The sequence below is a fragment of the Chiloscyllium plagiosum genome, unplaced genomic scaffold (genome assembly GCF_037043375.1).
Source record: "Chiloscyllium plagiosum isolate Xiang-an unplaced genomic scaffold, Cpla_swu_hap1 HiC_scaffold_14, whole genome shotgun sequence".
Lineage (NCBI taxonomy): Eukaryota > Metazoa > Chordata > Chondrichthyes > Orectolobiformes > Hemiscylliidae > Chiloscyllium > Chiloscyllium plagiosum.
The window spans coordinates 46250685-46273086 of NW_028270152.1; the positions used below are offsets into that span (position 1 = coordinate 46250685).

General features: G+C 43.4%; 1 protein-coding gene across 7 annotated transcripts in view; it reads right to left on the reverse strand.

Annotated features, from left to right (window-relative positions):
* Positions 1-22402, reverse strand: part of adamts9 (ADAM metallopeptidase with thrombospondin type 1 motif, 9) — a 258667-nt gene that overhangs the window by 231966 nt on the left and 4299 nt on the right. For all 7 annotated transcript variants that reach the window (XR_015759408.1, XM_087994412.1, XM_087994415.1 and 4 more), the window contains exon 3: positions 5647-5812. Coding sequence is in view for 6 of the 7 variants with exons in the window: in XM_087994412.1 (XP_087850538.1) it covers positions 5647-5812 (166 nt within the window). In the remaining variant the exon portion in view is untranslated. The remainder of the gene's footprint in view (positions 1-5646; positions 5813-22402) is intronic.

Here is a 22402-nt window from a genome sequence, read left to right on the forward strand (position 1 = left end):
GTACAATAGATGAGTGGGGGAGGGGATGAGGTGATAGGTCAGGGGGGTGAGGGTGGAGTGGATAGGTGGAAAAGAAGATAGGCAGGTAGGACAAGTCATGGGGACAGTGCTGAGTTGGAAGTTTGGAACTGGGGTGAGGTGGGGCAAGGGGAAATGAGGAAACTGTTGAAGTCCACATTGATGCCCTGGGGCTGAAGTGTTCCAAGGCAGAAGATGAGGCGTTTTTCCTCCAGGCGTCTGGTGGTGAGGGAGTGGTGGTGAAGGAGGCCCAGGACCTCCATGTCCTCGGCAGAGTGGGAGGGGGAGTTGATATGTTGGGCCACAGGGCGGTGTGGTTGATTGGTGCAGGTGTCCCGGAGATGTTCCCTAAAGCGCTCTGCTAGGAGGCGTCCAGTCTCCCCAATGTACAGGAGACTGCATCAGGAGCAACGGATACAATAAATGATGTGCAGGTAATACTTTGATGGATGTGGAAGGCTCCTTTAGGGCCTTGGATGGAGGTGAGGGAGGACGTGTGGGCGCAGGTTTTGCAATTCCTGCGGTGGCAGGGGAAGATGCCAGGATGGGAGGGTGGGTTGTAGGGGGGTGTGGACCTGACTAGGTAGTCACAGAGAGAACGGTCTTTGCGGAAGGCGAAAAGGGGTGGGGAGGAAAATATATCCCTGGTGGTGGGGTCTGTTTGGAGGTGGCAGAAATGTCAGCGGATGATTTGGTTTATGCGAAGGTTGGTAGAGTTGAGGTTGAAGGTGAGCACCGGGGCGTTCTGTCCTTGTTACGGTTGGAGGGGTGGGGTCTGAGGGCGGAGGTGTGGGATGTAGAAGAGATGCATTGGAGGGCTTCTTTAACCACGTGGGAAGGGAAATTGCAGTCTCTAAAGAAGGAGGCCATCTGGTGTGTTCTGTGGTGGAACTGGTCCTCCTGGGAGCAGATACAGCGGAAGCGGAGGATTTGGGAATATGGGATGGCATTTTTGCAGGAGGTAAGGTGGGAAGAGGTGTAATCCAGGTAGCTGTGGGAGTCGGTGGGTTTGTAAAAAATGTCGGTGTCAAGTCGGTCGTCATTAATGGAGATGGAGAGGTCCAGGAAGGGGAGAGAGGTGTCAGAGATGGTCCAGGTAAATTTAAGGTCAGGGTGGAATGTGTTGGGGAAGTTGATGAATTGCCCAACCTCCTCACGGGAGCACGAAGTGGCGCCAATGCAGTCATCAATGTAGTGGAGGAAGAGGTGGTGAGTGGTGCCGGTGTAATTAGGGAAGATGGACTGTTCTACGTAGCCAACAAAGAGACAGGCATAGCTGGGGCCCATCCGGGTGCCCATGGCTACCCCTTTGGTCTGGAGGAAGTGGGAGGATTCAAAGGAGAAATTGTTAAGGGTGAGGACCAGTTCGGCCAAACAAATGAGAGTGTTGGTGGAAAGGTATTGTTGGGGACATCAGGAGAGGAAGAAACGGAGGACTTGGAGGCCCTGGTCATGGTGTATAGAGGTGTAGAGGGATTGGATATCCATGGTGAAGATGAGGCGTTGGGGGCCGAGGAAACGGAAGTCTTGGAGGAGGTGGAGGGCGTGGGTGGTGTCTTGAACATATGTGGGGAGTTCCTGGACTAGGGGGGATAGGACAGTGTCGAGATAGGTAGAAATGAGTTCAGTGGGGCAGGAGCATGCTGAGACAATGGGTCAGCCAGGGTGGTCAGGCTTGTGGATCTTGGGAAGGAAGTAGAATCAGGCAGTGCGGGGTTCCCTGACTATGAGGTTGGAAGCTGTGGGTGGGAGATCTCCTGAGGTGATTAGGATCTGTATGGTCTGGGAGATGATGGTTTGGTGATGGGGGGGTGGGGTCATGGTCGAGGGGGCGGTAGGAAGAGGTGTCCTTGAATTGGTGTTTGGCTTCAGCGGTGTAGACGTCAGTGCACCAGATTACCACTGCGCCCCCTGTATTCCTGATGGAGGGCTTTTGCCCGAAACGTCGATTTTACTGCTCCTCGGATGCTGCCTGAATTGCTGTGCTCTTCCAGCACCACTAATCCAGAAACTGGAAATGACAATGGAAAGCCCAGCCTTGCGAACCCTGTAAAGTTTGCCTTACCCAGCAACTGAAGGATCGTTCTAAAATTAACCGAGCTTTCCCGTAACCATGCAACAACCTGATATAGTCATGCTCACCAAATCATACCTCAGAAACAATGTTTCAGTCACCATCATCATCTTCCCTGGATATGTCCTGTCTCACTGAGAGGGGATTAATGTGGGAGTGCTCAACATTGTTTCCAGACCTTATGGTAAACAGGTCAAATGTCCTGCCTATTACCACTCACAACACCTCAACCACCACATCGCAAAATAATCAGTAATTCGTTTCCAACACAATTGGCAGAAGCATGGAGAGTATCAAGAGCACAGAACGTACTCTATTGACTGGTTTAGTGTCCGTCACCAAAAGTGCCTCAGTATGAACACAACTGACTGAAATAGCTCAATCATAAAAAAAATTGCAATATCCCATCAGCAGTCATGGATGGACCCGCATTTTAGTGCAACTGACTACGCTGAATTACTGACAGCTATCTTCAGCCAGAAATGAGTTGATAATGTGCTACTCTGAGGTCGCCAGCATCACTGCTGTCAGTTTTCAACCAACTTGATTAAATCCAGCTGACAGCAAGAAATGGAAAGGCATTAGATACTGCAAAGGCTATAGACCTTGATAGCATTCTGGTAATAGCCCTGAAGACGTGTGCTCCAGAACTAACAGCACCCATAGACAAGCTGTTTAACTAAAGGGACATCTACCTGACAATGTGAAAAATTGCCCAACTTTGTCTTTTACACAAAAGGCAGGACAAATCCAACTCAGTCAAAGACCACCTGATCATTTTTCTCTTGATCATTGGTAAAGTGATGTCACTCACTCAGCAATAACCTGTTCGTTGACGGTCAGTTTTAACTCTGACAGAATAAACTCAGCTTCTTATCTTGTTACCATCTTGGTATAAACATGGAAAAAAGAGCTGAACTCAGGAAGTATGATCCAAGTAACTCCTCCTGATACCAAGGCAGCATTTGACTGAGTGTGGCATCAAGAAGCCCTAGAAAAACCAGGGTCAATGGTATCAGGGGAAACTTGTCATTGGTTGTAATGACACCTATCACTAACAAAGATGAATGTGGTGTTGGACATTGGTCATCTATCTCCAGGACATAACTACAGGATTCCCTCAGGTGAGTATCTTAGTCCCAGTCATGTACAGCTACTTCATCAATGACCTTCTCTCCACCATGAGGTTAGAAATGGGATGTTCACTGATATTCAAAATGTCTTCATCATCATTCATGATTAAGTGATACTAAAGCAGTCCTTGTCTTATGCAACAAGACCTTGACAACATTCAGGCTTGAGCTGACAAATGGCAACTAACATTTGTACCATGAAAGTGCCAGGCAATGACCCTCTTCAAAAAAAAAGAGAATTAACATTATCTCCCCTCAGCATTCATTGGCATTAGCAATCACTGAATCCTGTATTCCAGGGGTTGCCATTAGCTGGAAACTGATCTGGTCCAGCTATATAAACACTGTGGCTACAACAGCAAAACAGAGGCTGGCAGTCCCATTGTGAGTGAATCACCTCCAGTCTATGCAATACATGCCCACATCTATAAGGTTCAAGTCAGGATTATGGTGGAATATTCCACTTGCCTGAATGAGTACAGCTCCAACATCACACAAGGAGTCCAACACTATCCAGTTCAGAGCAGCCCACTTGCTTGGCACACTGTAATCAACCAATGGTGGCAGCAATGTGTAGTATCTACAAGGTTCATTAAGACAACTGAGTGAAGGTCCTCTGAGAGCACCTACCAAACCTATGATCTACCATCTGGATGGACAAGGGTAGCACATGTATGGAAACATCACCTGTAGTTACCCCCTCCAAGCCCCAGACCATAGTGATTATATTACCATTCCTTCACTGTCACTGGGTCAACATCATGGAAACCATTTCCTCCCAGCCCTAAAAATGTACTTACAGCCCAAAGACTGTAACAGTTCAAAAAGGTGGCTCATCAGCACCATCTCGAGGAAAACTAGGGTTAGGTGATAAATGCTAGCCTCGTCAGTGTCATCTTTGTCCTGTGAATGAATAAAGAAATCTACATGATCTTAATCAATCAGTTATGAACTGAGATGAGAACCTCCTCAGATGGCTTCAAAATTTCTTCACGCGAAAACAAAATTCAAATCTAGCATTCATTTCTCACTATATACAGTTTCCTGTAACCCATCTCCCTCACATTAGCTTCACTCAGTCTCCAGTCTGACCTTCTTGATTGGCCTGGTCCTATTTTTATGCTAACAATCAATACAGTGTACCTTATTTTCAGAAATATTCTATTAACAGAAGGGCAGAATAGAATTCATAACATACTGTTAAAATAGTTGCTTTTCATGTTGTTAACATCCTTGGCTGCCTTCTAGTTCTAATGGAACTAACTGTTCTACCTAATTTTTGAGCGACTGCCCATCTGATTCTTTGCTGTCAATCTACCTCTGAGAGCTACTGTGCTTTTCCCAGGACTACGGTTACACCTCAATAAACATTGGTTTTGAACTAAACATTGCTGGTCATTCTAAGAACTGCCAAACCAGTTCTTAGAATAAAGATTTTTTTCGCACTTCCAGAGTTTATTTCCTGTAACTGAGACTTCAAATCTTCATGCAGTTGTTGATTTTAACTCTGTGACATATGTTAAGATTATGAAATCTAAGCCAGAGTATTACAATTATTGCAAAATGGGCATCAATGTCACAACTTGGAAGATCCAGCACTCCACAGTGTAATATATACATCAATCCAAGGGTCTTTCATCACTCGTCATGAGGCATTAAAAGACTTGGAACTTTTACAACGAATTTTAAACGCTTAATCAGAATATCTCCACTAGCTTAAGAAAAGTTCAATACAACAAAAAGTTATATGATGTTTTACAATTGTTGGCTTTAATTTCATGCTATTTTGTAGTGATTCTGCCACTAAATTTGAACAACATCACCAGTTTTGAAATGCAAAGTTCTTACTAGATTCTTATACAGTTACAACTTTCTCCATTGAAATGTTTAGTTTAGAATAAATGTGTGCAACAGAGTATTAACTGGACACAGTCCAAATGTTACAGAGAAAGGAAAAGAACATACATTTACATAGAGCTTCAATAATTATGTAATGTTTAAAAATTAAACTATTGTTTAGTTAATTATAAATTAACAATAATTGGACATTTTAATCAATTTAACCACATACCAAAAATAAAATAAAAATGCCTCGTTAATGCTAAGACTAGAATAGTGTTTTCACTATCTAACTGAAAGTAATTAAAAATATACATATTTAATTCAATCGTTTATTAAACACTTACTCCAAAGCTCAATATGGTTCCTACGGTTGCAAATCTTACTAAGCCAAAGTGTCATTAATCAAATGTAATTTTTGATCTAAAGAAATCAAATCCTTAAAGATATCTTACTTAAACTAAAATCTGAAAACCTCTCATTATGTCAATGTTCTATGTTTTATGTTCCACTTTCAGTTGTTTGTTGCAATATAGGTTTGTAGGTTGCCATCACAGATTTGCTTGAAGGTTGTTAACATACCTGAGTTGCCACAAATATTCGTGACCTCCCTTGTCGTTTGAGTCTTCAGTGCATCTTGTTTATACACAAGATGTGGTTTATTGTGCTCTTCATCATATTCTTCCCCATTAGGCAGAACAAGAGGCTCAACAAAATACTCGCCATCATGAGACCTGAAGGTGCCAAGCTGTGAAAGAACATTAAAAAGTATTTAATAAACCAACTGCAGCTATCCCTCATTTAGAATTCCTAATATGTTACTAAAGCTGTTTGATCAATGAAAACAAGCTCAACAAAAATTGTTTTGTCTTAGTAAAGTGTAATAAGGATAGTTATGTTCTTGATTTGTAACTTATGTATTAAATATCAATTTATTGCCTTGAACTTACCGAGCTGAAACATCTACTTTCTATTCACTATGTTTATTACTATTAACTACCTACTTACTATCCTCTCTACTTACCTCCTGCTCACGACATCCTAACTTGTGCTCAAATAACAATTTTGCTTCAAACAAAGCTCAGAAGTTCCAAAGAAGAGTCATACAGTATGAGAAATGTTAACTTGATTTCTCTTTCCACAAAAGCTGCCAGACCTGTTGGGATGGCTTCATGGCTCAATGGTTAGCACTGCTGCCTCACAGTGCCAGGGACTTGGGTTTGATTCCAGCCTGAGGTGGCTGCCTGTATGGAGTTTGCACATTCCCCTCATGTCTGCGTGGGTTTGCTTTGGTTTCCTTCCACAGTCCAAAGGTGTGCAGATTAGGTGGACTGGCCATGCTAAATTGTTCCTAGTGCCAAGAGATGTGCAGTCTATGTGGGTTAGCCATGATAAAACGTGGGTTTACAATGGTGGGGGGTTGAGTTTGGATGGGATGATGGTTGGTGCAGACTCATTTGGCCACACTGTAGGGAATCTATGACCTGCTGAATTGCTCCAGCAATTTCTGTTCATCACACTTGGTCCTAAGTTCCCTCATCTTGGTCCTAAGTGGCTTACCCCAAAACCTAAGACTGTGAACCCTGATTCAAAGCATGCTCACTGCATTTAGTTTTTCTAGCCCAGTTGAAATTTTATATATTTCAATAAGATCCCTTCTCATCCTTCTAAACTCTAATGAATACAGGCCCAGCAGAACTAATCTCAATTCATATGACAGTTCTACCATCCCCAGTATCAGCCTAGTGAACCTCTGTTGCACTCCATCTGCGGAAAATATATCCTCTCTTAGGTAGGGAGACCAAAACTGCTCACAATACTCTAGTTGTGGCTTCATCAAGGTCCTGTACATTTGCAGTAAGACATCTCCACTTCTGAACTCAAATCCTCTTGCAATAATGGCCAACATACCATTTGACTTCCTATTTGCTTGCTGCACCTAACTGCTTAGTTTCACTGAAAAAGCTCAGCATGTCTGGCAGCATCTGTGAAGAGAAATCAAAGTTAGTGTTTTAGATCCAATGACCTTTCCTCAGACCTGAGGAACACTAACTTTGAGTTCTCTTCACAGATGTTGCCAGATCTACTGAGCTATTCCAGCAACTTCTGTTTTTGTTTCTGATTCACAACATCCGTAGTTCCTTTGGTTTTCGCTTAGTTTTGTTGACTGATGTACAAGGACACACAGGTCCCCTTGTATGTCCATATTTCCCAATATATAGCAACTTATGTAATACTCTGCTTTTCTTTTTTTGTCACTCTGAAGTATATAACTTTACATTCATTCTTGTACATTTGCTCAACATGTCTAGATTGTCCTGAAGTCTCCATGAGTCCTCCTCAGAACTCTCAATCCCTCCTTGTTTTGTGTCATCAAAGAAATTTGGTAATATTGCAATTGTTTCCCTTATTTCAGTCATTGATTTAAATCATGAAGAGTTGGGGCCCACGCAATGATTTCTACAGCTGCCCTAGTCACTGCCTGACATGTGGAAAGAAGACTCATTTATCTGAATCTGTTTCCAGTCTGACAAGGAATTCTCAATCCATATGCCCAATCCCATGTGCTTTAAGTTTGTCCACTAGGTTCTTATTTGGCAGCTTATCAAAAGCCTTCTGGAAATCCAGTACCTCACATTCACTAACTCTCCCCTACCTATTCTACTAGTTACATCCTCAGATTTGCCTTTTGTTAACCCATGTGGAATTTGTCTAATCCCATCAATGCCTTCCAAGTGTTCTGTTATCTTTACAATATCCTCTTGCATTTTACTCATTGCTGATGTTATGCCAACTGATTTGTAATTCCCTGTTTTCTCTCTTTTTTAAACTAGTGGGTTACTTTAGCCATCCTCCAATCTATGGGAACTGCTCCAGAGTCTATCGAATTTTGGAAGCTGACCATCATTGCATCCGATATATCAAGGACCACTTTCTTTAACCTGCACCTCAGAGTACTATCAGGCTTTGGGAATTTGTCACCGTTTAACGCCATGAATTTCTCTAGCACCTTTTTTGTAGTAATACTAATTTTCTTCAATTTTCCCCTTTCACGAGACCCTTGGTTCTCTAATATTGCTGGGAAATTATTTGTGTCCTCTTTTATGAAGGCAGAACTAAAACGTGTTTCAATTTGTCTGCCATTTCTTTGTTCCTTGTTGTAATTTCCCCTATTTCTGACTGTAAGGGACTTATACTTGCCATCGCTAAGCTTTCTCTCATCACATATTTATAAAAGCTTTTACAGACAGTTTTTATGTTCCCAGCAGGTTAACTCTCACACTCTACATTCCCCCTCTTGATCAATCTTTTGTTCCACTTTTGCTGAATTCTAAATTGCTCCCAGTTATCAGAGTTGCTGTTTTTTCCGAGCATTCAAGATCTTTTTAACTTCTCTATCAAATCTCCTCTTAAACTTCTCTACACAATGAAGAAAAATTCCAGCTTCTCCAGTTGCCTCACATAACAGAAGTTCCCTCACCTCTTACACTGTTTTAAGACTTTGACATCAGAACACAATATTCTGGCTGAGGCTCTCCTCATTCTCCCTATTAAAATCAGCACTTCACTGGGTCACTCAGCCTTCCAAGCCTGCTTCGCCATTCAATATGATCATGGCTAATCATCCAAATTAGTACCATGTTCCCGCTTTCTCCCCATGCCCTTTATCCCTTTAGCCCCAAGAATTATAGCTAACTCCTTCTTGAAAATATTTAATGTTTTTGGCCTCAACTACTTTCTATGGTAGAGAATTCGTCAGGTCATCACTCACTGGGAGAAGAAATTTCTCTTCATCTCAGTCATAAATGGCCTACCCTCTATGCTTAGAAAGAGATCCTTGGTCCTGGACTTCCCAGTCATCAGGAATATCCTTCCTGTGTTTACCCCATCGAGACCTGGTAGAATTTTCTCGGTTTCTACGAGATTGCCCTTTAGTTTTCTAAACTCCAGTCACTGATCCAGTCTCTCTTCTTATGTCAGTCCTGCCATCCCAGGAATCAATCTGGTAAATGGTAAGACCATGAGACAGAGTAACAGAAGTAGGTCCTTCAGCCCACCAAGCCTGCTGTGCTATTCAATGAGATTATAGCTGATTCTGATAATCCTCAACTCCATGTTCTTCCCCTTTCACCAAAACCCTTGATTCCCTTACTGATGAAAAATCTGTCTGCCTCAGCCTTGAATATACTAATTGACCCAGTCAAACCAGCCCTCTGTGGTAAAGAATCCCATAGATTCACAAATCTGAGGGAAGAAATTCCTCCTCATCTCTGCCTTAAATAGGACTCACCCCTATTCTGTGAGTCCTAGACTCTCCAGCAAGGGAAAAGAAAGTTTTCACATCTACCTGTCAAGTCTTCCAACAATATTATATTTGATGCGCTTTCTCCATAACCAGAACATTCTTTCTCAGATAAGGAAACCAAAAGTGCACACAATACTCCAGGTGTGGTCTCATCAATGCCCTGTATAATTGCAGCATGACATTCCTGTTCCTGTACTCGATTCCTGTTGTTATGATAGCTAACATATCATTTGTCTTCTTCATTGCCTGCTCCACTTGCTGGTTTACTTTCAGCTTCTGGTCTACAAGAACACCCAGGTTTCATTGTACCTTCTCCTTTCACAATCTATCACCATTTAGATAATAATTTGCCCCTCTATTTTTGCAAGGAAAATGGAAAACCTCACATTTATCCACAATATACCACATCTGCCAAGCATTTGACCACTGATTCAACTGGTCCAGATCACAGAAGCATCTCTGTATCCTCCTCATAGTTCACTCTCTCACCAGGCTGCGTGCCATCTGCAAACTTACAGTTTACATTTAGCTCTTTCAGCTAAATCATTAATACATAGCCGGAGCCCAAGCATTGAGGTACCCCACTAGCCATTGAAACCACTCGGAAAATGATTCATTTAGTCCTGCCCTTTGTTTTCTTTATCCATGTCAATTCACTATCCCCTGTCCCATGCGCTCTAATCTCTTATGTGGGACCTTATCAAAAGCCTTCTGAAAGTCTAAATAAATCACATCCACTGGCTCCCCTTTATCAACCTACTAGTTACATCCTTGAAAAATTCCAACAGATGTCCATAAATCCATACTGACTCTCTGCAAAAAAAAAAACAAAGAACTGCAGACACTGGAAATCAGAAAGGGGAACAGAAATTGCTGAAACAGAAATTCCATAGGCACTGTTTCCTCCAGGACAACTCGATCCACATCTTCTCCACTTCGAAGATGTCCCCATACCCACATGGCACCTTCCCACGCAAACGCAGGAGGTGTAACATCTGCCCATTTACTTCCTCCCTCCTCACCGTCCAAGGCCCAGGTCATATCTTCCAAGTGGAACAGCAATTTATCTGCATTTCATTCAATCTAGGTAAAAACAATTACTACAGATTCTGGAGTAGAGTGGTGCTGGAAAAGCACAGCAGTTCAGGCAGCATCCGAAGAGCAGGAAAATCGATGTTTCGGGCAAAAGCCCTTCATCAGGAATACAGGCAGAGTGCCTGAAGGGTGAAGAGAGAAATGAGAGGAGGGTGGGGTGGGGAGAAAGTAGTATAGAGTACAATAGGTGAGTGGGGGGTGGAATGAAGGTGATAGGTCAGAGAGGAAGGTGGAGTGGATAGCTGGAAAAGAAGATAGGCCGGAAGGACAGATCATGGGGACGGTGGGGAGCTGGAAGTTTGGAACTGGAGTGAGATGGGGGAATGGGGAAATGAGGAAACTGGTGAAGTCCACATTGATGCCCTGGGATTGAAGTGCTCTGAGGCGGAAGATGAGGTGTTCTTTCTCCAGGTGTCGGGTGGTGAAGGAGCGGCGGTGAAGGAGGCCCAGGATCTCCATATCCTCGGCTGAGTGGGAGGGCGAGTTGAAATGGTGGGCCACAGGGCGGTGTGGTTGATTGGTGCGGGTGTCCCAGAGATGTTCCCTAAAGCACTCTGCTAGGATGCGTCCAGTCTCCCCAATGTAGAGGAGACCGCATCGAGAGCAACGGATACAATGAATGATATTGGTGGCTGTGCAGGTAAAACTTTGATGGATGTGGAAGGCTCCTTTAGGGTCTTGGACGGAGGTGAGGGAGGAGGTGTGGGCGCAGGTTTTGCAATTCCTGCGGTGGCAGGGGAAGGTGCCAGGATGGGAGGGTGGGTTGTTTGGGGACGTGGACCTGACCAGGTAGTCACGGAGGGAACGGTCTTTGTGGAAGGCGGAAAGGGGTGGGGAGGGAAATATATCCCTGGTGGTGGGGTATGTTTGGAGGTGGCGGAAATGTCGGCAGATGATTTGGTTTATGCGAAGGTTGGTATGGTAGAAGGTGAATACTAGGGGGGTTCTGTCCTTGTTACAGTTAGAGGGGTGGGATCTGAGGGCAGAGGTGTGGGATGTGGACGAGATGCATTGGAGGGAATCTTTAACCATGTGGGAAGGGAAATTGCGGTCTCTAAAGAAGGAGGTCATCTGGTGTGTTCTGTGGTGGAACTGGTCCTCCTGGGAGCAGATACGGCGGAGGTGGAGGAATTGGGAATATGGGATGGCAGTTTTGCAGGAGGTAGGGTGGGAAGAGGTGTAATTCAGGTAGCTGTGGGAGTTGGTGGGTTAGTAAAAAAATGTCGGTGTCAAGTCGGTCGTCATTAATGGAGATGGAGAGGTCCAGGAAGGGGAGGGAGGAATCAGAGATAGTCCAGGCAAATTTAAGGTCAGGGTGGAATGTGTTGGTGAAGTTGATAAATTGCTCAACCTTCTCATGGGAGCACAAGGTCACTCCAAGGCAGTCATCAATGTAGTGGAGGAAGAGGTGGGGAGTGGTGCCGGTGTAATTAGGGAAGATGGACTGTTCTACGTAGCCAACAAAGAGACAGGCATAGCTGGGGCCCATACAGGTATTCATGGCTACCCCTTTGGTCTGGAGGAAGTGGGAGGATTCGAAGTAGAAAATGTTAAGGGTGAAGACTAGTTCGGCCAAACGAATGAGTGTCGGTGGAAGGGTACTGTTGGGGACGTTGGGAGAGGAAAAAACGGAGGGCTTGGAGGCCCTGGTCATGGCGGATGGAAGTGTAGAGGGAATGAATATCCATGGTGAAGATGAGGCGTTGGAGGCCGGGGAAATGGAAGTCTTGGAGGAGGTGGAGGGCATGGGTGGTGTCACGAACGTATGTGGGGAGTTCCTGGACTAGGGGGGATAGGACAGGGTCGAGGTAGGTAGAGATGAGTTCAGTGGTGCAGGAGCATGCTGAGACAATGGGTCGGTCAGGGTGGTCAGGCTTGTGGATCTTGGGAAGGAGGTAGAACCAGGCAGTGCAGGGTTCCCGGACTATGAGGTTGGAAGCTATGGGTGAGAGATCTCCTGTGGTGATGAGGTTCTGTATGGTCTGGGAGATGATGGTTTGGTGATGGGGGATGGGGTCATGGTCGAAGGGGCGGTAGGAGGAGGTGTCCTCGAGTTGGCATCTGGCATCAGCGATGTAGAGGTCAGTGCGCCAGACTACCATTGCACCCCCTTTATCTGCTGGTTTGATGGTGAGGTCGGGATTGGAGCAGAGGAATTGGAGGGCTGCGCTTTGTAAGGGTGAGAGGTTGGAGTGGGGTAGACAGGTTGAGGCGGTTAATGTCCCGGCGGCAGTTGAAAATGAAGAGGTCAAGGGCAGGTAATAGGCCAGCACGGGGTGTCCAGATGGATGGAGTGTGTTGGAGGTGAGTGAAGGGGTCCTTGGAAGGTGGGTGGGAGTCCTGATTGTGAAAGTAAGCTCGGAGGCAGAGGCGGCAGAAAAAGTGTTTGACGTCATGGCGTGTATTAAATTCATTGATGTGTGGGCGGAGGGGGATGAAGGTGAGTCCTTTGCTGAGGACTGATCATTCGTCCTCAGTGAGGGCGAGGTCTGGAGGGATAGTGAAAACTCGGCAGGGCTGGGAGCTGGGATCTGGTGTGGGTGTGGAGCTGAGAGTGGGGGCAGAGCCTGTAACTGGAGTGGGTGTGGTGGTGGGGGGAATCTAGTCTATTGTATTAGCTGTTAACAGTGTGGTCTCCTCTACACTTTACAGAATACCTACATGCTGTATGCAAAAGTGACCCCTAGCTTAACTACCACTTCAACACAGCATCATGAACCCTGGCCAATACCTCTCTCTCAGACTTGCTGCAGTGTTCCAGCGAAGACAGGCAGGAGGCTGGAAGAGCACAGCAAGCCAGGCAGCTTCAGGAGGTAAAGAAATCAACACTTCAGGTGTAATCCTTCTTCAGGACAGAGCCTGGGTGTAGGGGGAGCTGCAGATAAAGGAGGTGGTGGGGGCAGGGTGGTGAAGTGGGGATAGGTGCAGACAGGTAGAGGGTACGACCTGTTTGACCAATAGGAGGAATGAATCTGGTAGGTGGCTGGGAGGGGTGGAAGGGATGGGAAGGTGCTGGGAAAGGAGTCGGGAAATGGGAAGGGAGGTTATTTGAAATTGGAGAACTCAAATATTGAGTCCTCTAGGCTGCAGGCTGCCCAAGCGGAAGATGAGGTGTTGTTCCTCCAATTTGCTGTTTGGTTCATTGTGACAATGGAGGAGGCCAAGGATGGTCATGTTGGAAAAGGACTGGGAGTGGTATTAAAATGGGCAGTGACTGGGAGGTCCGGTTGGCCCCTGCGGGCCTGGCTGAGATGCTCAGCGAACTGATCCCTAAGTTTACGTTTGGTCTCCCTGATTTGGAGAAGACCACATCGGGAGCACCTGATACAGCTCAGCATAAACTAGAAAAATCGATTCTCATTTTCCACTTGGGGACCGAGCAGCCTTCGGGACTCATTATTGAGTTTAAATAATTTTCGGCCTGAGCACCTTCTCCCATGTCCTTACTCTAAATCCCACAACCAGGCCTTGTCATCATGTGGACTGCTACCACAAGCAACACATTGTCAGCTACTAATGGTCCCATTAGCAGCTGTTAATTCTCCCAGGTTGACCTTCACCCAAAATATTGTCTGCCCAAGTACTGTTTTTTTTCTTTCTGGGCTCCTTCTCCACGTATTGTTTACTCCCCTCTTAACCCCAGCCACATCTACAACATATATACCATCCTTCTCCTAGCCAGAATCAGTTCTGAAAAGGTTTCAATGAACGCAGAACTTTAACTCTGATATGTCTCCACAGATGCTGCCAGACCTGCTGAGCTTTTCCAGCAATTTCTGACTCTGTCCAATCCTCTTTTCCAAGTGCTCTGCTATTAAATCTTTTAAATTGACTTGAGCATTTTCCCTATTACTGATGTCAAGCTAATTCCTGTTTTCTCTCTACCTCCTTCTATTTTCCACACTTTCTGCGCAACATTCTCTGCAGTGAGTCTGTCCATTTCATTAGTTCAATGTCCTCCTGACGCCTGCTACTATCCTTTTCATTGTTTATGACACTTTCAAGCTTTGTATCATTTATAGATCTTGAAATGATGTCCATGCTGAGGTCATTAGCATATAACAAAATAGCAGAGCTCATTTACCAAATGTTATGGAACAACACTATATCATTCAGACTGTCAAAACAACTATCCATTGTCACAGTCTGCTTTTTGTCTCTTAACCAATTTGGCATCCATGTTGCATTGTCTTTTGATTGTTAATGAGTAAATGATGGGGTTGTTTTTACAAATTATTTTTCAAAATCTATATTCACAAATACACTACTTTCATTAGCCCTCTCTGTTACTTTGAAGAAAGTAAGTTCATCAAAAATGATTCATCCTTAACAGATCCAAGCTAGTTTTCATTTATTAAACCAAGCTTTGTCATGGATTATTGTTTCTATAAAGTTTTTGCCACCTGATTGGTTCTAGTAGCTACACTTATCCTTTTTGAAAAAGGAATGTAACATTTGCAATTCTCCAGACCCCTGGTACCACTGGAGCTAATACCCAGAGCCTCCATGATTCCCACCCTTTCTTTCCTCAGTAACCTAGAATGCAGCCCAGTCAGGAGGAGTAAATTTCTAATGAGTACTGACAACATTTAAAGTACTTTATCTTTTCTACTTTTATTGTGAGCATCACTGTTGCCACTTCCTTTACTGCTATACCCACCTCTCAACTGAAGGCAGAGGCTAAGTACTCATTTACCTTGGCCATGCTCTGTTACCCCTACAAGATCTCCTTTTAGGTCACTATCAGAGCCTGTGACTATCCATTTACATATTTATAAAAGACTATCATGCTCCTTTTATGTTAGTCACTAATTTACTGCCTCATTGTCCTTTCCATTTCTTTTCTGAGATCTCCTCTATGTTGTCCAGTTACACATCATTAACATGATGGCATGAAGACTTTTTTCTACAAAGTTGCTCGTCCAGCTAAAGATGGGAAATAAGGCACTGCTAAAGGTTCCTAAGGCCATGTCACAGTGTAGTTTTTGGAGTTGGTTAACCATCTCCACCCTATGAACAGACTTTCAGGACTACCCACACATTATCATGGCAAATGTGCCAATCATTAGAAGTGTAGGCTGAAAGTATGTTGCTTGGGTGGATTATCATGCCAGTCAGCACCCATGGCTACTTTTACACTGGCTTTGCCATTTTCAATGTCAGCCCAAAAACTGATAACTCAAATACTTGGAGGGATCTTCAAGTATTTTCAGATAAATTGTAAACTAATCCGTATCGGCTCTGCACGAGATTTTGAAAGTACTCATTAATGGAGTTTAAAAGCAGTTTTGCTGCATGTGGAGAAGACCTTGGTTGTGACTGCAAAGGTCCTGAATAGACAACCTGCTCCCACACATGGGTGCAATAGCTGCAATTCCTCTTAGGCAGTACCATAAGAAGGAGGTGCAGACACAGCAGAAAGTATGATGAGCCAAATGCAGAGGGAGGAAGAAGCTCTCAATAGAGGGAATTATCAACCTGGCTAGGTTTTTCAAGAGCATTTCTCTTGCCTCCTTGTAAGCTAGGAACATTGTGTGTGGCTTTATTTTAGAGGTGATTGTATAATTTTGATTTCCTATAACCAGACCTGCAACCTGTGGCCCTGAATTTGTTTGTTCCAATTCTTTTTTTTGAAGAAGGGCTTATGCCCGAAACATTGATTCTCCTGCTCCTTGGATGCTGCCTGACCTGCTGCGCTTTTCCAGCAACACATTTTTCAGCTCTGATCTCCAGCATCTGCAGTCCTCACTTTCTCCCTGTTCCAATTCTTTCCAGGCTGGAGCAGGCTATATATCTGATATCTCCCACTCTGTAATTTATTATTGAAAAGAGGTGGCAGATTCTATTTGTGTTGGGAGAGGAGAGTTCATGATGTTCTTCCTGAAACCAGAGAAAGCATGCACATTTCTCTGTTGTGACAGTAGTCTGTCTCCCTATGGTAATGGATGCCATCAAATAGTCATATCATTTTACGGAAGGTGCTTGAAATGCTGAGATATGCTACAAACGTGAAACTTTCTACTCACAATGTGCTGTTGGTGTGTGGTGTTCACAGCACATGGTGAGGAATGCCTGCTGGTCTAGCAGTTTTCACGATTCTTTTATTCTGCAGTAATCTGCTGCTTCATCAATCTTATCAACCACAACATCAAACTAGTTCGTGATTCCCCACTGCTACTCATCTGCATGCACTCAGCTTGCATATGAAAGTCATGCTGCCATGCAAAATATCATAATGTAGGTCTTTGTAGTACTGAAGCAATGGTTTTGATTGCTGAGGCATGTATTTCAATTTATAGTAGGCTGCTGTATCCTAAAGAGCCTGGCCATCATGAGCGCACAACCCATACCACCAAGGATTTGATGAACAACTTAAGAGGTAAAGGAGCTGGAGGAAGAAGCGAGGATAGACACAGCATTGGGTACATTCCATCTGGGATATCCATGATTGCCCAATCCAACTAAAGCTCCTTATGCACAGCCCTAAATTCCCATTGCACAGTAGTTCCAAACTTTAATTCTATCAGAAATGGTCACAGTTGATCATTGATGATCATTGTCCTCAGTCATAATGTTGATATAAAACAAACGCTTCAAATCAACTTCATCCAGCAAACCATTTAAATTCCAAACAAACTTCAACACGTCAACCTTGTTCATTTCCAGGTGCTCAGCCTACAGATTTCTTTTCCTGGCCGAGGACACTGGTGGCTACACCGTGGCTGGTTGAAGGCTGTGGATTTTCACTGAGGAAGACTACAAATGGCCCCACAGAGTGGTCTCCAACACAACTGAACTTCAAATGACTGGCTTTTGACTGCACCACCTCGGCATGGCCAGAAATCTCGGTTAGCTGGCAGGCAGGCAACTGCACAATCACTGGCGGAGTGGCGGTGATGATAGGAGAAAGAATTCCAAAATTCTGTCGTCTGAGGGTGGACACAAGTTTGTCCACTGAGCTATCAGCACTGCCCGAAGATGGTTTTTCAGCAATCTCAATAATCTACTGGAGTGTAGATTGCTGGACTACTGTGATCACCATGAAAACACATTTAAACACTGCCATGTACAACCATAACAGCATTAGTCTGAAATTGCAAGACAAAAGGTTGAGATTTCGCTACTTCAGTCCAAGCACAATGTTCAGCACCATACATTACTCCTCAAGTACTGAAGCAGTCCACATCAAAATGTGATTTTGACACTGAGCTGAAAAGTAGCAAATAACTTTTGAGCCACATATATGCCAGACAATACCCATCTTCAGTAAGTCACAATCTATTCACTGCCACTTGATATTCAATGATGCCACTATCACTGAATCCTCCACTATTAACATCCTGGGGGTTATCATTGAGCAGAAACTGAACTGTACTAACCAGAAAATACAGTGGCTGAAGAGCATGTCAGAAGCAAGGAATCCTGCAATAAGTAATTCATCCCCCAACTCCCCAAAGCCGTTCCACCACCTGCAAGTCACAAGTCAGGAGTACGATAGAATAATCTCACTTACCTGGATGGATGCAGCTCCAACAACACAAACAAGTTTGACACCATCCAGGACAAAGTAGCCCACATAACTGGCACCACATCCACAAACATTCACTCCCTCCACCACCAATGGTCAGTAGCAGCAATGTGTACTCTCTACAAGATGCACTGCAGAAATTCACCAAGGAGCCTTAGACAGCACATTTCAAATATATAACCATTACTGTCTCGGACAGCAGATATATGGGAACATAACCAATTACAAATTCCTCTCCAATCTACTCTCCAAACTGACTTGGAAATATAATAACTGTTTCTTCAGTGTCACAGGGTCAAAATCCTGGAATCCCCTCCCTAATGGCACTGTGAGTCCAACCACAGTGAATGGACTACAATAAAGGCAGCCCACCATCATCTTTTCAAGGGCAACTGGAACAATCAATAAATACTGGCTCAGCCAGTGATGCCTTAATTAATAAAAGAAAACAAACAGGCATAGTGTTGGGTGGAAAACAAAAAATGTTTGCACCACCTGCAGCTTGTAAATCTTGTAAAACTTTGGGATGAGTGGAATTGGAAAGCAAGCAGATAGATTAGTCAGGGATATACCATCATCCTGTCAGGTTTCAGCCCTGCCATGGCCCATTGCTGCACCTATGTTTACCAACACTGTCTCCACCATGGTGCTGCTGCTTCCAGTTATGGGCCATCTTTGCTGCAAGGGAAACAAAAATGTTTCTGAATGTAGTTTAGTGAATTTGAGTGATGTGTTTGCCACAGTGTGAGGAAAATATGAGGTGCCACTACTGCAAGCCTCACAGTGCAAGTGTATGAAGGTGGTGAGGTAATGAATGTTGGACATGAGTCAATCATTGTCTATGATGTTCAGCAATAGTTGAGTGAATGCGGTATGGTGAATGCAGCTGTGACTGAGGTAAGTGATTTGTTAAGATATGGTTTCCAAAGATACATTCACTGACCATGATCATTAATGTGAGGCCATTTCACTTTTTGTAGTACTGCACCAACACGCCCTCAGACCTAGTCCACTGGCATTGACCACAATGGTATCTGTTCTTTCATTTCCGGATACAGCTGTCTGGATGGACTCCTGAGGGAAGATCCTATTCTTCTGACTACTCTCTGTAACAAGGTCTCCATTGTTGCAAAGGCTGTGCCATTTCCACTCCTCCTTCAGCTCAAAGATTTTTCTGAAGCTGGTACCAGCAGCTGTTCCAACCAAAATGCACTTAGCCTTCACAAGTTGAGGTGCGCAACTACTCCATAAACCATACTTGGTGCTGGACTGCATACCATGATCCTTCAGATAAGAAGGCAAGCATGATATCTGTATGCTACCTAGGTCACTAGGAACAGCTACAGTTTAACTGCACATCACAAGCCCAGCGCTCAGTTACTGAACTAATCCAACTTTTCCAACAGGCTTTGTGGACAAGATGGAAAAGCAATGCAATTGAGCTGTTAAGAACATGTCTGAAGGAAAGATATGATTTGAAATATTTGGAGGCCAGGGAGATGCTGATTGAGCAATTAAACAATAAGAATGTGGTCCTCTTGGACATGAATGATGAACACTACTTTGGCAAATTGGTGAAAAGACATATTGAAAGATAGCATAACACATGCGACAACACCATCAGATGTTTTATCAGGACTGGAATGCAATGTGAAAAGAAGTTGAATTATCTCACCCGGAGTACTAAAGTAAAACTCCTCTCATTGTTCAAATATTTGTCAGAGGCTTTCCAAACACCCTACCTTTGCTGAGTATTCACAATCATTTCCTGCTACAATGGTTATTCAGATGCCTGAGGGAAAAGACCTGCTTTAATTTAATCACTGTCAAAATGACATCTCTCTTTCAGCTTGTATTGTTGTTTCTTCCTCTCATCATGGACATTATGGAAAGCAAGCCAGTTACAATTGAAAATCATATCCGTTGAAAATGCAAAGTTTCAAAATTTACATCAACATCATTAGAAGATATCATGGCAGTCATCATCAGAAACTGTATGCCTCTCAGCCTTCCTCAGCAAACTGTGCCAACACCTTTCCTACTTTAATTGCAGGTAATAGACATCAATTGTGTAACCAAAATTATGAAGGCTCATTCATTTGGAGTAAAAATCATTCAGCAATGACTTATTTAATGCATTTAATGTAGTAAAATATCGCAAGGCACTTAGAAAACGTGGTATCAATAAAAGGTCACAGAAGCAAAACTCAGACAGATAACAAAAAGCTTACTTAGATACGTTTTAAGGAACATCATAAAAAAAACAATGAAGTTCAGTGAGAAACTTTCAGAGCTTATGTCCAGGGCAGCTTGAAGGCTCATCTGCTAATGGTGACGCTATTAAATTTCTCCAATGATATGTGGAGAAATATCTTCACCCAGAGAGTCATGAGAGTTAATTGTACTGAGTTGGATGATCAGCCTCATATTGAATGGTCGAGTAGGCTTGAAGGGCTGAATGGCCTACCTCCTTGTTCTATTTTCATTGTTTTGAATTTGAGAATGTATAAGAAGCCTGAATTAGAAAAGTACAAGTGTCTGAAGCTGCATGGGTTGGCACAGACTACAAAGATCAGGAGGGACAAAGCCATAGGTGGGATTTGAAATTTAAGATTTTAAAACTGAGACTTAGTCATATCAGGAGCAGTGAAGGTCAGTAAACACAGAAGTGACAGGTGAACCAGATTTGGAGTGGGTTAAGAAATGAACAGCATTTTGAGTGAGTACATGTGGAGTGTAAGAAATGTGACAAGCTGGGAGAGCATTAGAGCAATCTAGCCCAAAGATAACAAAGGCATAGAGGGGAATTTCAGGTAAGTATGGAGTAGAGGAATGAGATGGAGATATAGTGATATTGATATGTGGTTGCAGACTTACTTCGGGCTCAACATAACATTTGGCTGGAAATGCTGGTCATGGAATAATGTTTGTCAAAGGGACCAAATATTTTTTGAAGGCAATTTCTGCTCAACTTAAATTGAATGTTGGTCAAATGTGCAACAAGTCAGAGGCTCCGATGGATTCCAAAGAGCTGGTGGTGAGATAAAGCTTAAAATCACAAGCATACATGTGGAATCTGGCTGTGATTTTGGGTGACAACACTAAGAAGAAGCATATAGATTGCAAATAGAGGGAATAGATCCATGTCAGACTCCAGAGGTAACAGTGTGAAAGTGGGTCACCAAACTATTGCAGGTAAGAATGGAATCAATCTACAGCAGCTGGATAACAATATTTCGGTGCTGAGGAGGTTAGTGTAGTCAATTATATTGAGTGGCTGTTTCAATACAGTGGCTAAGATAAAAACCTGATTGGATATTCTGCAGTTACATGTTAGATTAAGATAGACATGACTTGGAATGCACAGAAAGTCAAAGATAAGCGGAGGCTTGTGAAGTGATAACACATTCAAGGAATTTCAATAGGTTAAGGAGTATGGAGTTAGGATGGTAAATTCAAAGGACCAATGGATAAGTGTTTTTTCTGTTTAGAAGTTCTAGTTAATAAGGTAAACTAATTAAAAAATCTCATATATAAAAAGTAAATCCCATTAATTGCCATATTTTATCCTTGAATGTAAATAATGAATTCCAATTACATTTACAAAGCTCCTCAAGAAATAACGAAGACTTACTTATTTCAATTGATAGGAATTGAAAAGAAGTTTGTGTGAGATTGCCTCAGAAGATGAATGAAATATTATTGAAATCACTTTTGCGAATTAATTGTTTAAGTCTTTCTTGACAAAATTGTTTTTTAGCCAGTGTATGGAGTAAATATGTCCCCTTTCTCATAGCAGTGATAACAGCTCAGTTACCTCTGTTTTGGGTATAGGTAAGAAAGCAGACAAAGGTAATAAGTTGTGGCCTAAACTGGCAGTTGAAATGGAAGTAGACAAGTATAGAAAGGATAAGGGTTCAATATATCAGCATTGCTTACTCAAAGAAAGTTACACGGAGAAATTTGGAGACATTTCACAAAAACTGCAGCAATTCATAGCAGTACCAGCAAATGGCACTCAAGCACAAGTGGCCATAAGATTAGCTTCACTTTGAATTAATTGACACAGGAAGCATATCTACTGCCATTGTCACTGAATCACACACCCACATGGTGTGGTATGCCTGGGAACTCCAGGCATCAAAGCAGTGGCAGCAGCAGAGCCATCCACTTCTGGTTGATGTAGGCCTGGAATGAGGACTCCTGATTATCAGTGAGGCAATGGAGGCAACTCCTGGTTGTGATAGTCCTGGAGTGGGGACTCCTGATTATCAGAGAGGCAATGGTGGCAACTTCTGGTTGTGATAGGTCTGGAGTGGAGACTCCTGATTATCAGTGAGGCAATGGTGGCAACTCCTGGTTGTGATAGGCCTGGAGTGAGGACTCCTGATTATCGGAGAGGCAATGGT